Source organism: Rutidosis leptorrhynchoides, chromosome 1 (assembly GCF_046630445.1).
Source record: "Rutidosis leptorrhynchoides isolate AG116_Rl617_1_P2 chromosome 1, CSIRO_AGI_Rlap_v1, whole genome shotgun sequence".
Taxonomy (NCBI): Eukaryota; Viridiplantae; Streptophyta; class Magnoliopsida; order Asterales; family Asteraceae; genus Rutidosis; species Rutidosis leptorrhynchoides.
Window position 1 is genome coordinate 115,301,060 of NC_092333.1, and position 13,031 is coordinate 115,314,090.

A 13,031-nucleotide genomic window follows, 5' to 3' on the forward strand; every position below is an offset into this window, starting at 1 on the left:
GTCACTCTCTCACATTTAATTCCAATTATCATCTTTTATTAATTTAAGTTCGACCATTTATTTTCTAAAAGCAAACTAACAAAATATACATAGTACAACATAAATAAACGATTAAAAAATCATATTTTTATTAAATCATTAAAACCCTTCTTTGCTATTAAAATTTTAGTAGTATACTTGACATTAATGTTAAATTGATATGTATTATTTTCCATCCTTGATGATACGTGCTCTTTTATCTATTCAATATGTTATTTTTGTTAGTGAATTTTTGATCAAACAACTAATAGTTGATTTTTAATTCTTACTAAACAAATATTTTATAGTTAAAATTTTTTCGCTCATTAACAGTCATTTAACGCACTGACTCTTAATCTGATATTTACATTTACAAAATCATAAATTTACAACTTCTGTGCGACGAACGGACTTATAACACTAATATAAATATAAATAAATAAATATAATATTATATAATAAGTATAAGTATATAAGTATATAAGTATAAGTATTAAGTATTAAGTATAACTATACTTACAGAGTAAATAATGTTTTAAAATATTCGAAATAAAAAGCCAATTCTACCCTCGTTCTCTCGTCTTCTTTCTTTCATTCTGCCTAACCAAAACAAAATCCTCTCATCACCCCCTTCCCTGTCTCTATATTCTCAGTCTGTAGCTTTCACTTTTCACACATCCCAAAACCCATAAAAACAAAACCAATCTTCACATGCATGTCTTCCATTTTTCATCATTATTATTGATCAAACATAATTTATATTTATAATTTATACTAATAATTATTTCAATGGACGATAACGATTACCCAATTCTTAACAAACTAATCGCCGCCGTTAAAAAACCATCATGGGCCTTCCCTTTACTTTTGTTCACTCTCGTTTTCATTCTCATCCTCCAAATCACCACCAACGAATCCGGGTTCCCAGCTCGACCCGATTCTGATCCGGGTCTTGCGTATGGGTCATCTGGGTCAGATACGTGTGAGTTGTTGGTTCCGGTAAGGGCGGTGAAGATGTCGATTGTGGAATTTGGTGGGGTTGGTGACGGAGTTACGTCAAACACGGCGGCGTTTACGACGGCGATTACGGAGATGAAGAAGTTTGAAAATAGAGGTGGGGCCCAGTTGACTGTTCCAAAAGGGAAGTGGGTTACTGGTAGCTTTAATCTTACTAGTAATTTTACGTTGTTTCTTGAAGATGGTGCTGTTATTATGGGCTCAGAGGTAATTTTATCTTCTATTTACATAATTTTTTACTGTATCATGGAAGAACCTGTTCTCTCTGGGTTAGTGGAAAAAGTCAAACTTTGACTTTTTAAAGGGCTGAAAGCCTTAAATAGTTGTTAATTGATTATTAGCTGACTCTTATATAGCTTAAAGATTAAAGTATGAATTGTTAATGATGATGATGGTATGTAATTTGTAGAGTTTTAGCTGGTTAAGCAATTTGGGTTCACATGTTAGGTTGACTTTGGGTCAAAGATGTTGATGTATTGTTTAAAGGTGCTAACTTTAAGGTTAAAAAGATGGTTTTTATAGAGTTTAAAAAGGTGGTTTGTAGTATTTGTAAAAATTGTTTTTGAAGTTAGTTAAATGTGGTTACGAACAATTAATGAGATCAGAAATGGGTAATTCTTTGTATCTATTTTGGTTGAGTAATTTAATTTATCTAATAAAGTTTCTGGTTGTCAAATAAATGAAGTGGCCGAGGATGCAGAGAATATTGATGTCAACAACTCTTACTAGTTATGAAAAATGTTATATTGTTGAGTTTTAAGATAAAGTTACCTTTAGCTTACTCTATCACCACATAAGGTGTTTTGACATTGGACTAATGATAGTATATCAATTTTAATTATCAAATTAAAACATGTTGCTAGTCTAGTTTTGTTATTCATAAAACTTGCTTAAGAAATAAGATTACTTTGTTACTTATAAAAGTTTTGATTTTTCTGATTGAATTATAGGATATGAAAGAATGGCCTATTATTGAGCCATTACCTTCTTATGGAAGAGGGAGAGAGAGATTAGGAGGAAGACATATAAGCCTAATTCATGGTGATGGTCTTACAAATGTTGTCATTACAGGTACACAATCATCTTTAATTCCTTTTTTTTTCCCAGTGATTTACCTTAAAGGCACCTTTGTTTTAGTTGTTTGTTTTGTAGCAATTGCTGTTTAAGTTGTTTGTATTTGCTTATATCAATGTTTGTTAGGAGCGGTTTCAATCGTAGCTTGTATGTCAATTAGATTGTGGGATTTAATCAAGCGGACCAGATAAGGTTTGCATCACTTGTAACTCAACCGATCGTTTGGATCGTTATCAATTTTGATTTATGGTGTTTTGCTAAAAAGAAAAAGAAAAACAAAGGCACTTTTTACTACTCAAAAAAGGTTTCACTAAAAATGTTATGAGTACTTGTACTCTAAGTATGGCCCCATGCGAACCCACTTATTTGTTCTAGCTATGTAGCTGTTGGTTTTATGTACGAGCAGTGCTAAAATACAGTACTCCGATATACTTATGAACCCAACTGCATATTTATCTGGCTTTGATTCTTGATACTTCTTTTTAAAAACTGGAAGTTGTCTTTACATTTCTTTGATGATTTGTTTAATCTAAAAATCCAAAATATAAACTATCGAAGAAACGGAGTGTGCTATAAAGTAATAATGGTTATGGTTATTATAATATTGTTGGTATGACGGTGATGAAATTGATTCGTAAGGAAGTGTACAAGATCATGTTACCAATCTTGTCCTTACCACTAATTGTTGTCATCAATACTTGTTAAGCTTCTTAATTATTTAATTATCAATGTTTGGTGGTAAATCATGACCTGTAGCATTATTTTAATAAAGAGAATCTGTAGCACTATATCTTTTTTATTTTTTTAGTCCCTAATATAATATAATTTCATTTGTCACACACTACAATGGGGAATCATACCTATAATTGTGATGCTTTCGATAGTATTTTGTCAATGAATAAGTTCTTTGAATAATGGTTCGAATGCAATTATCTCTTTTCAGTTTCAAGTATTATGCTTTTATGTATTATCTTAAAAACAGAATAATCCCATGTTCTAGATTAATTAAAAAGTTACAGTCTGTTTTGTACACTTCATGGAATCATTTTATGATCCAAATCTGTCATGAATATTTTTTATTTTGACCTTCATACTCATATTACTTTATTATTTTATATTATATCTTAACTCTAGTTATCACACTATTTTTTGTGCAATATAAATAATATATGGAAAGATAAATAAACCCACATTAATTCTGCATGATTCATGATACCGAACGATATAGACTTTGAGCTGAATAACACTATATAACTTGTGAATGAGTGGCTTATATATAACTTTTGTATAAATCCAGGACAAAATGGAACTATCGATGGACGCGGTAAGATGTGGTGGGACCTATGGTGGAATAGGACTGTGGAACACACTAGAGGTCACCTTGTTGAGATCATGAACTCAAGAAACATACTCATTTCCAACCTTACATTTCGCAATTCTCCATTTTGGACCATCCACCCAGTTTACTGCAGGTTCGATCTTCCTCTTTTATTTCTTTCTAAGTTTGAAATTGATAAGATTATATTATTGTTTTCTATACTTAAATTGTATAATATCTGCTCTATACAGTTATACAAATTTCAAGTGAACAATTAGTCATTTTGACATCATACCAAAGGCTTAGTTTAGTTGTTGAAGTCGTATCATTATTGAATATGAATCAATTTGTTACATATAAGCAATGTCGTTAGGAAAATTGTTAGGTTAACTTGAAGGTCTTTAATAAATATAAATATAAATATTAATATTAAATATGGAACACAAAAGAAAATGCAGTAGTAGGGCATTTCAAAAGAATAAAAGGCTTTTTAATCATCTCCTTTCATACAATATGGGCACCATCATGATTTTTTTCCCAAATTTGATCCCTATATGGATCTAAAGGTACTTGCTTTTTAATAAAAGTGGCATTTGTTTAAGTATTTCATCAGTTTGGTTCTTTTAACCGGTTGTATTCCATTCTCACTTTTTTTTTTATTGTGGGCCCTTGCAAAAATGAGAGGTGAGCTGTTTCATTTATTTATTTATTTGTTGTCTTAGCACCTTAAACATTGAATATCCATAAATATAGTAACAAAGAACACATTCTTCACATGTAAGTGATGAACAAAAAGTTGCACATGATTTTGTTTCGATTTAATGAGGCCGATACGACTTATGGCTTCTACCTTTAATACATTAGAATGATGAAATTTAATTTCGCGGTACTTGAAGAATAACCACGAAAGCTAATGTTTATGGACGACTTTGCCCTTCCACTATACCTTCGCTTAATCAATTTAGAGAAGATTAGATATTTAATTTTCAGTTGTAAACTAAAATCTGTACCTAAATGCCCGTGTATCACTATTTGCAGTAATGTTGTAATAAAAGACATGACGATATTGGCTCCACTTAACGCTCCAAATACCGACGGCATAGACCCAGGTACACTCTTTAACTTCACCGTTCGAGATATGATTTTTATTTTTTATTTTTCTGACATTTTCAAATATTCCCCTTTTGCCCTTACTCTTATTTGTACGGTTTAACACTTCGATTCAGCCAAGTAAAAAGCATTACTCATTAAAAATCCACTTTTCCCCCTTAAAAGTGCCGTATTTTACAGTTTCGAACAATTAATATCTTAGTCCTTACTATTACAGATTCATGCACAAACGTTTGTATTGAAGATTGTTATATAGAGAGTGGGGACGATCTTGTAGCTGTAAAAAGTGGGTGGGACCAGTACGGTATATCCATGGCCCGCCCAAGTTCCAACATTGTTATCAGACGAGTATCCGGAACAACTCCGACATGTTCAGGAGTCGGGATCGGCAGCGAAATGTCCGGTGGCATTTCAAATATCAGAGTAGAAAATCTTCACATACGAAATTCAGCAGCCGGTATTCGAATAAAAACAGACAAAGGTAGAGGGGGGTATATTGTAAATATCACTATCACTAACATTACAATGGATAAAGTTAAGGTACCCTTGAGGTTTAGCCGAGGTGCCGATGACCATCCGGATGAAAAGTGGGACCCGAAGGCCCTACCGAAGATAAAGGGTATATTTATAACTAATGTGGTGAGTTTTAATTCCCGAAAAGCACCAATGCTGTTGGGGATTGAAGGTGCCCCTTTTGAAGGAATATGTATGAAAAATGTTACTTTGCTTGGTTTAGCGCCTAGCGTGCAATGGAACTGTGAAAACATATCGGGTTTTGTTAATGGTGTTTCGCCATCACCATGTCCGTTGTTGCAAAGAAACACATCGTTGACATGTACATAGCGCAAAAGACAATTGACTAACTATACTTGTTGATAATAATATAGTCTACAATCGGCCAGTGGATCGATGAGTTGTACTGTACAAGACGATGATCACTGCTCGGAACAACATTGTTGACCCGAAGTAAGGTTACCCCAGTGGGCGGGTACCCGTTTTTGTAGAAAGTGGACGTGAGGTACAAATTTTGGTGCTCAAATTAATAAAGTTATACGTCTCTTTGTAGCATTATTCTTCATGTGTAATTCTTTTATTTATGAGAAAGTAGTTTATTTTCTTTTCTTATGGTTACTTCATTGTTTGATTGCTTTTCCTGTAGCAAATAGGCAATGGCCGCGTTAATGTAATGGTTATTGACTACATGCGTCGACAACTTGTACCAAGAGTATACGCTCGTTTGGTTTAAAACAACTAAAGTATCACATTGAAGATGAACCCTTCGCGAGGAGTTGTAACATTTGCATTTTATATCATTATGTTGTTATTTTTTCTCCTTAATGATGCAAAAAACCTGTTTATTCAAACTGGATTTTTATCATATTAGAGAGTTATAAGCTAATAATAAAGAGCTAATCATCAAAACACACATTTTTAACGAAATTATAAAATTTGGCCAAATATATAAAATTGTGAATGCCCTCGCAATTCGCTAGTGGCCTTGCGATTTTGCGAATTGCCTGAAAAATCGATGAAAATCGGTCATGATGAAAATTTCCGGTTTTTCAGGTCCGACTAGAAATGTTTTCGATCATGATCGGTGTTTTATATCGTGACCTATAAACTTTGAAACGTCATATCTTTGTTTCGTAGCTTTTATTTAGTCACCGTTGTATTTTATTAAGATTATCCGTTAGCATATTGTCGAATCCCGAAACTTAATTTTTAACATGACCTCATTTTACTTATTTAGCGAGATCTATCCGTTAACAAACTGCAATTGCAATATGTGTGACATGTGGTAAGACTTAACTTTTTTTTTTTAACTACGTAACTAGTGCAAATATGAGTGATCAATCCCGTAAAAAGAAACATAATTGACTATGGTGCAATAGTTTGTAAATATGAGGACCAACCACGCAATTTTTTAAAAATAAAACACAAAATGGCATAGAGAGTTGTGTAGCAATGGAGAATGGAGAAAGTAAGATTGATGGTCCGACCGTTGGCCACGTTACAGAGTTGGCGGCAAATTGCAGTCTTCTCCCTACCTATATATATTTAATTTTAATAGAAAATAAAACGGAAATTTGCCCCATTTTCATCCCTTTTATGATCAAACAACAAACCCCCAATTCATCTAAATATGAGTCGCCTAATTTCTTCATTTCGATCTCTAGGGTTTGCTACTCAACGTCGTAACACTTTTTTTCCGATCACCGCCCGTCGATTGATCTCCGATCATCCTCAATTTTCAACTTACACTAATAATCCAGGTATCTTTACCTTCTCTATTTGTGTTCCAGCTTTATATATGTTCCAATAAATACATAATTTGTTACATTCTCAAAGCCAGTTAACTTAATTGTGTAATCAATCTTGTAATGATTTAAATTATACATCTTTAGCTCATGATTTTAACTTTGCTAGTAGAGTAATTTCAAGGATGATTTGCATTTTTTTTTTTTTTTTTTTTAATTTGGCAAATTGCTACATTATTTGTTACAATTCGAACTATGTATGAATTTTCAAGTTAAAATTACTATTTATTTTTTCGTAAATTTGTAGAAAATTTGAACTCGTGTATCTCATGTGTATTAAAATTCGAACTATGTTGTTGTGAGAGAAACTTGTAGCTACTCATATTGTCAGATCTACATTTCTGAGCAATTTGTAGTTGTCTATTAGTATATATGTTGTTATTTGTTGTCTAATTGCTCTGCGAATTTGTATTGATACAGGACCACTTAAACAGTATAAGCATCTTGTAAATGAAGGAAAATTACAATTTGATCCTTATCAAGAGAAAGTTGCAATGGAACTCGATAATTTGCTTGAAAGATTACAGCAATATGAGAAGGAAATGGAACAATATCATGTAAGCTTACATATTCGTTACATTCGATTGTGTATGTAATTAATAGATAATGAGATGATATGATTATTAATATTACTATATAGGCATAGGTTAAACTATGTTATTTATAAATAGGGACATGATATAATTATTAACGTTGTTATATATTAGGTCAAATTAGCCGAGTGGGAAGAGACTCGTGAGAACGAGCGACGCAGACTTTTATTGAAGGAAGCTGAGAGTAAGCAGAACAGGAATGAATCAATAGACAAGGCACATAATAGATTCTTGGGCAAATGGCTCGATCGGTAAGGCATATTATGGAATAAAAACAGACATGACTTCAGTCTAGACGTTTCTTTGATTATTAATGCTTTGTTATATGCAGTAAAAAGCCTGTGAATGTAGAACCTGGAGTTGGGAAATGGGTTTCGTATCTAAATCGAGAAAGGAAGTTGGATTCAGTAGTTGGCAAGCGTCCCACAGTACCTAAAGCCCCCAAAGGATTGTATATTTATGGAAACGTTGGAAGTGGTTCGTTGCCAATCCCTTAAATTCTAACCTTTTTGGTGACAGCTAATAAACTCGTTTATCCTATTGAACTTTTGGGTCTAGTTTCTTTTTTTTTTTTTAAGTAAAATTACTTTCAATTTGCTATAATACTTAATTTTATCTTTACGAACTTATGTAGGCAAGACAATGCTTATGGATATGTTCTATAGTGCCACTAAAGGAATTGTTACCCATAGAAGAAGATTTCACTTTCATGAGGCGAGTGTTCAGTTGTATAATTTGTACTATTGAATCGAAAGTGGTCCAATTATTTTTGAAATATAAGTTTATGTTTTTTTCATATATGATAGAAGAAGTCTTACCATTGTTGGTATTTTAGCATCCATTTTTGTGAAGTTATGTCTCAAGTTATTTAGATATTTCATGTTAGCATGAAGAAGAACCACTTCTGACACTTGGACGTGAACATGACCTGAAAAGATTAAGTGTCCTGCGTAACAGCAATATGTGAATAATAATATGAACCCTTTCGGTATATAATCATGTGAAAAGATATCTCTTTTGCAATACTACGAGTGTTTTGAACTTCTGCATTAGTTCAAAACCAGTTTTGACTTTCTTTTATTTCTGTTATTACAGGCTATGCTTGAGATAAATGAGCGTATGCATAACGTATGGAAAAATCAAGTACAAGACAATTCAATGCAATCAAGCATTGCTAATTGGATAATGAATCTCCCTTTTGATACTAAAATTAAAGAATGGGTAGCTGCAGAAGAAAGTTACAAGGAAGAGGTGCAAATGAAAAATATTCTTCCAGCTGTAGCTGATAAGTTTCTTGTTGACCAACGTGGTGACAGAAAAGGAGCAAGTGTTCTTTGTTTTGATGAAATTCAGGTCAGTAAATACTTCAACTTTGTAATTACATAGGATAATCTCCTCTGATAAATATACACTTTCTGCAAGTCCTAATATTCCCGGGCGAAAGATATGAAATACTTATATGTTATTAGGTCCTGAATATGTCGTTGCTAATAAAAAAAAAGTCTTGACTCTAGTAATATGATAGATTAGGTTTTGAATTTAACACTTAAATACTACTCCTACTTTAAATCCGTAGTATTAAGATCTTACTATTTTCAGACTTGGTTGTTTAGGATCTTTGTCTAACATGTATATTTCAATTGCAACTAAATAATGTGAATATTGGTTCTTGTTACAGACTGTTGATGTTTTTGCTATTGTGGCATTATCTGGAATTATAAGTAGATTGCTAAGTTCCGGGACCATTCTTGTTGCCACCAGTAACAGAGCACCTAGTGACTTGAATCAGGTGAACTCTACGCTTAATATTCATGATATCTTATTATCACATATACATCTATTGACCCACTTGAAACTTTATTGTTGTTATTTATTTGCTTTTTATTAATTATAAATTATAATTTCTTGTGTTTGTTTGTGTAGGATGGTATGCAATGGGAGATCTTTTTGAAACTTCTTGCTAAACTAGAAGACCACTGTGAAACTGTTTTAATCGGAAGTGAAATGGATTACCGTCGTCTAATCTCACAAAGATCTATAAACCGGGTGAGAACCTAAAAAGAAACTTATCCCCTGTATTTAAATGCTTCTCTTATCGTTCTTAAGCAAATAGTTAAAACATATACCTTTGATCTATCTAATTATTCTCATTTTGCATTAGTCTATTATCATCATCACCATGCCATCTTATTGCATTTAGGTGACGTACTTCTATCCTTTAAACAGTATTGCAACTACAAAGTTTGAGAACATGTGGGATGAAACGATACAACAATCTGGTGGACTGGTCAAGTCAGATACCATCTCTGTAATGTTTGGCAGGTTTGTGCTAAGTCAACAAGTCAAAATAGTTTTCAGTTTCTACCTTAATGACAAATGATTTATGCTTTATGCAGAACCCTAGAAGTTCCCGAAAGCTGTAATGGGGTGGCAAAGTTTACATTCGAATATTTATGTGGTCGTCCGGTACCATTTCTAATTACTTCTTTGTTTTCTTATGTATTTATTTATTTTTATTTTTTTTTGGTTATAATTTTTAGTAATGATAAGCGGTCTTGTAGGTTGGGGCGGCGGATTACATAGCTATAGCCAAAACTTATCATACAGTTTTTATTTCAGAAATCCCCATGATGAGTATGCAGATTCGTGACAAGGTACTTTTCTTTACCAAATATGTAACTTGTATCGTGTTCTGATAGCATTAATATACGTTTCAGGCTCGGAGATTTATCATTCTTATTGATGAGTTATACAACCATCATTGTTGCTTATACTGTTCTGCAGCTTCTTCCATTGATGAACTATTCCAGGGAACTGAAGAGGGGACACTTTTTGATTTAGAAAGGTGAATCATCTTTATTTTAGTTCATGTTATACGTTTATATAATTGTCTGTATTATAAATTATTTTTTTTTTTATAATTACCTTGTGTTTTCTTTTTCTTTTTCAGTTTCCAGTTTGAAACAGAGGCTGAAGGTTCAAAGCTTCGACGAGATGTTTTAGCCGAAGGAAATATTGGTTCAGGAGGTGCACCTTCTGGTATCGTTTCGATGCTTTCTGGAAAAGAAGAAATGTTTGCTTTTCGTCGAGCTGTAAGTCTATTTCTCTGAACACTGTCTACTATGTGCATACACATTAACTTGCTACACCCATAATTGATTTTAACAATACTTTTCAAAAGAAAGCTTGGAAAAAATATACATATTATATTAAGTCAAAGCTGTGGAAGTCAAAGTCATTCGACCCAATGGGTTAATTTTCAAACAATGGGTCATGGTCATCGTTACCCATACATACATAGTTGATGAAAAATAAAGGCTTATTCTGACATTGAAGGTGGTTGTGTAGGTCTCACGTCTAATAGAAATGCAAACGCCTTTCTACCAGGAAGGGGTACGGCTTTATCATCCACTGTTTCAGGAACAACAGAATGATGTCGAGACCCATAACATCACTGATATGTTACCTGTTTAGTAAGAATCTTGAAAGATGAATCTGTTTTGATATAAAAAATATAAATAGAGTTGAGATAAAGTTCATGAGTTGGACAAATTATTTCTTACAATGTACCCTAGTGTAACTTATTAGGGTTCTGTTGTTCTATACATCAAAGCTACTTGTATATAGTGGTTAGTTGATGTATACTATTCATGATATATGATTTCATTTTAATTAATACGAATTCGCGTTGCTCATTCGATTGAAAGAGGTAGATAATTCGAATCCAACACATGTTGTATAATTGTTTCGGGTTCATATGTTTTATACTCGTCCATTGTAAAGTTTTTTACTTTATGAATGAGAAACGCATTATTTTTAAAAGCATATGATATTTTCAAAAAACTGAATTAATCAATTTGTTGACTTTGCTCAACTAAAAGTTTGATGTAGAGTTCTTGTGGTTCAAAAATAGAGGCGTGACTAAAAGGTTGAACACTCATACATCTTTAGACAATTAAGACTTCCATACACTCAATCTAATGATGCCAACTTGTTTATTAGTCGCTAAACCAATCGATTCGAGTTAAGATGCAGTCGAGCTAAGATGCCCGATCATCACTTGATTATACTATTCGACAAAATTAGTTTTCAAATGCATTTTCCCCAAACCTGTACCTAAATATGGATATGTATATATAATATCTATGACTGATATTTTATATGATCGTGTAGTTGTTGGCAAGGGTTTCACTTCGATATTTTATTTTTCTAAAGTTATGTTGTAAAGTTATGTTGTGGTGAATGGGCTATCGTGCTTCAAAGTGAGGTGGTTAATGCCGAAGATAAAGGGAAAAGCGTCTTGTTTTTTAGGTCGGTTTTGCACTGGACCCATGAGTCTGTTTTTGGCTCGTAACTCATCAGTTAAGCGGGTTTCGGGTTTGGGTGTGATGGGTGTTTTTGTAGGGTATAGTGCTGTTTTGGCAAAGGTGATGACGTGATGGAGTTTGTAGTCAGGTGGCGTGATGGTTGTGTGATCGGAGAATTGGTCCCACATTCTTTTTTCTTTTTCCTTTTTGTTTGAGTTATTTTTTTAACTTGCTTCATTTTTTATAAAAATATTAAATGTATAATAATTTAAATTAATAAAAAGACACTTAAATTAATAAAAAATTAAATGATTACAATTTACAAAAGTCTCCAAAATGAAAAATTACAATAATTAAAAGAAATCCTAACACAATTACTTTATTGAATTCCTAGAAATTAAAATGTACGTTAATAATAAAATATAACAATTACTCGTCGCTTGAAAGCTCGATATAACCTTTGTAACGCTCGGCCATCTTTTTCTTTAACTTTAAAGCCGATTTCTTTTCTTTCGGGTTGGCAATGTATTCTAGATTAAGTTTAAACAATTTGATGACTTCCATTGATTATTGTGTTCGTTCCTCCTCAACTATAGCATCGATACATTTGCTTCTTCTCTCCAATCCCGCCTCCCTTTTCTCATCCCATTGTGAACCAACTCTTCGAGTCTTGAAGAGTTCGTACTCTGTGATGAAGTACCCGCATCAGACGAACCGGATTTTCTAGCAGCCTTCTTCGATCGTTCTCTTCCCATAGGTCTTTGAATCGCATCGTCTCCAAATAGCTCATGGAAGTTGTTTAACCGATATTCCCCGAGGTTAACTGTTTGGTTTTCGGCAACCACATCATCGTTTTCGTCTTCGAGTACAAGTTGTGAAGCTCTTCTTCTACGCACACCACTTTCACCAACTGTAGGTGGTGTATACCACTTCGGCTTCTTCTTCTTCAAGAATTCCTAAACGTCTTTGTAACCCCACGGCTTCGCTGCCCGTTGTTGCCATCTTTGCACTGTTAAATTATATACGTCTTCATCGTTTCGACCGCTACACCTTAGGTTATGTTCTTCTTCATTATGTAAGGCCGTGAAATCGTTGCACGCCTTATCCATATGATGCCATTTGCCACTTAATTGATCGTCATTTCGTAAATAACCGGAATCGTTATTGTTTAACTTATTACGAACTCTAGCCCAAAATGCCGAACCTCTTTGTGAATTGCCATGAACTCCATCTTCCGAACAATCTATCCAACATGACGCCAACCAAATTTCTTCGG

At 33.2% G+C, this 13,031-nt stretch overlaps 2 protein-coding genes across 2 annotated transcripts; both read left to right on the top strand.

The window, feature by feature from the left end:
- The first annotated feature begins 788 nt into the window (after positions 1–788).
- Positions 789–5,806, top strand: LOC139864191 (probable polygalacturonase). Its single transcript, XM_071852779.1, has 5 exons — positions 789–1,242; positions 1,986–2,106; positions 3,407–3,581; positions 4,466–4,536; positions 4,755–5,806. Exons 1-5 carry the CDS (start codon positions 808–810, stop codon positions 5,378–5,380), a joined length of 1,428 nt encoding a protein of 475 aa, XP_071708880.1. The 5' UTR covers positions 789–807; the 3' UTR covers positions 5,381–5,806.
- An 818-nt stretch (positions 5,807–6,624) lies between these two features.
- Positions 6,625–11,023, top strand: LOC139864198 (uncharacterized). Its single transcript, XM_071852784.1, has 14 exons — positions 6,625–6,810; positions 7,276–7,412; positions 7,563–7,699; positions 7,780–7,925; positions 8,083–8,162; positions 8,544–8,801; positions 9,127–9,237; positions 9,372–9,494; positions 9,649–9,770; positions 9,845–9,914; positions 10,010–10,102; positions 10,166–10,293; positions 10,399–10,540; positions 10,797–11,023. The coding sequence occupies exons 1-14, from the start codon at positions 6,681–6,683 to the stop codon at positions 10,920–10,922; spliced, it is 1,803 nt and encodes a 600-aa protein (XP_071708885.1). The 5' UTR covers positions 6,625–6,680; the 3' UTR covers positions 10,923–11,023.
- The last annotated feature ends 2,008 nt before the right edge of the window (positions 11,024–13,031 follow it).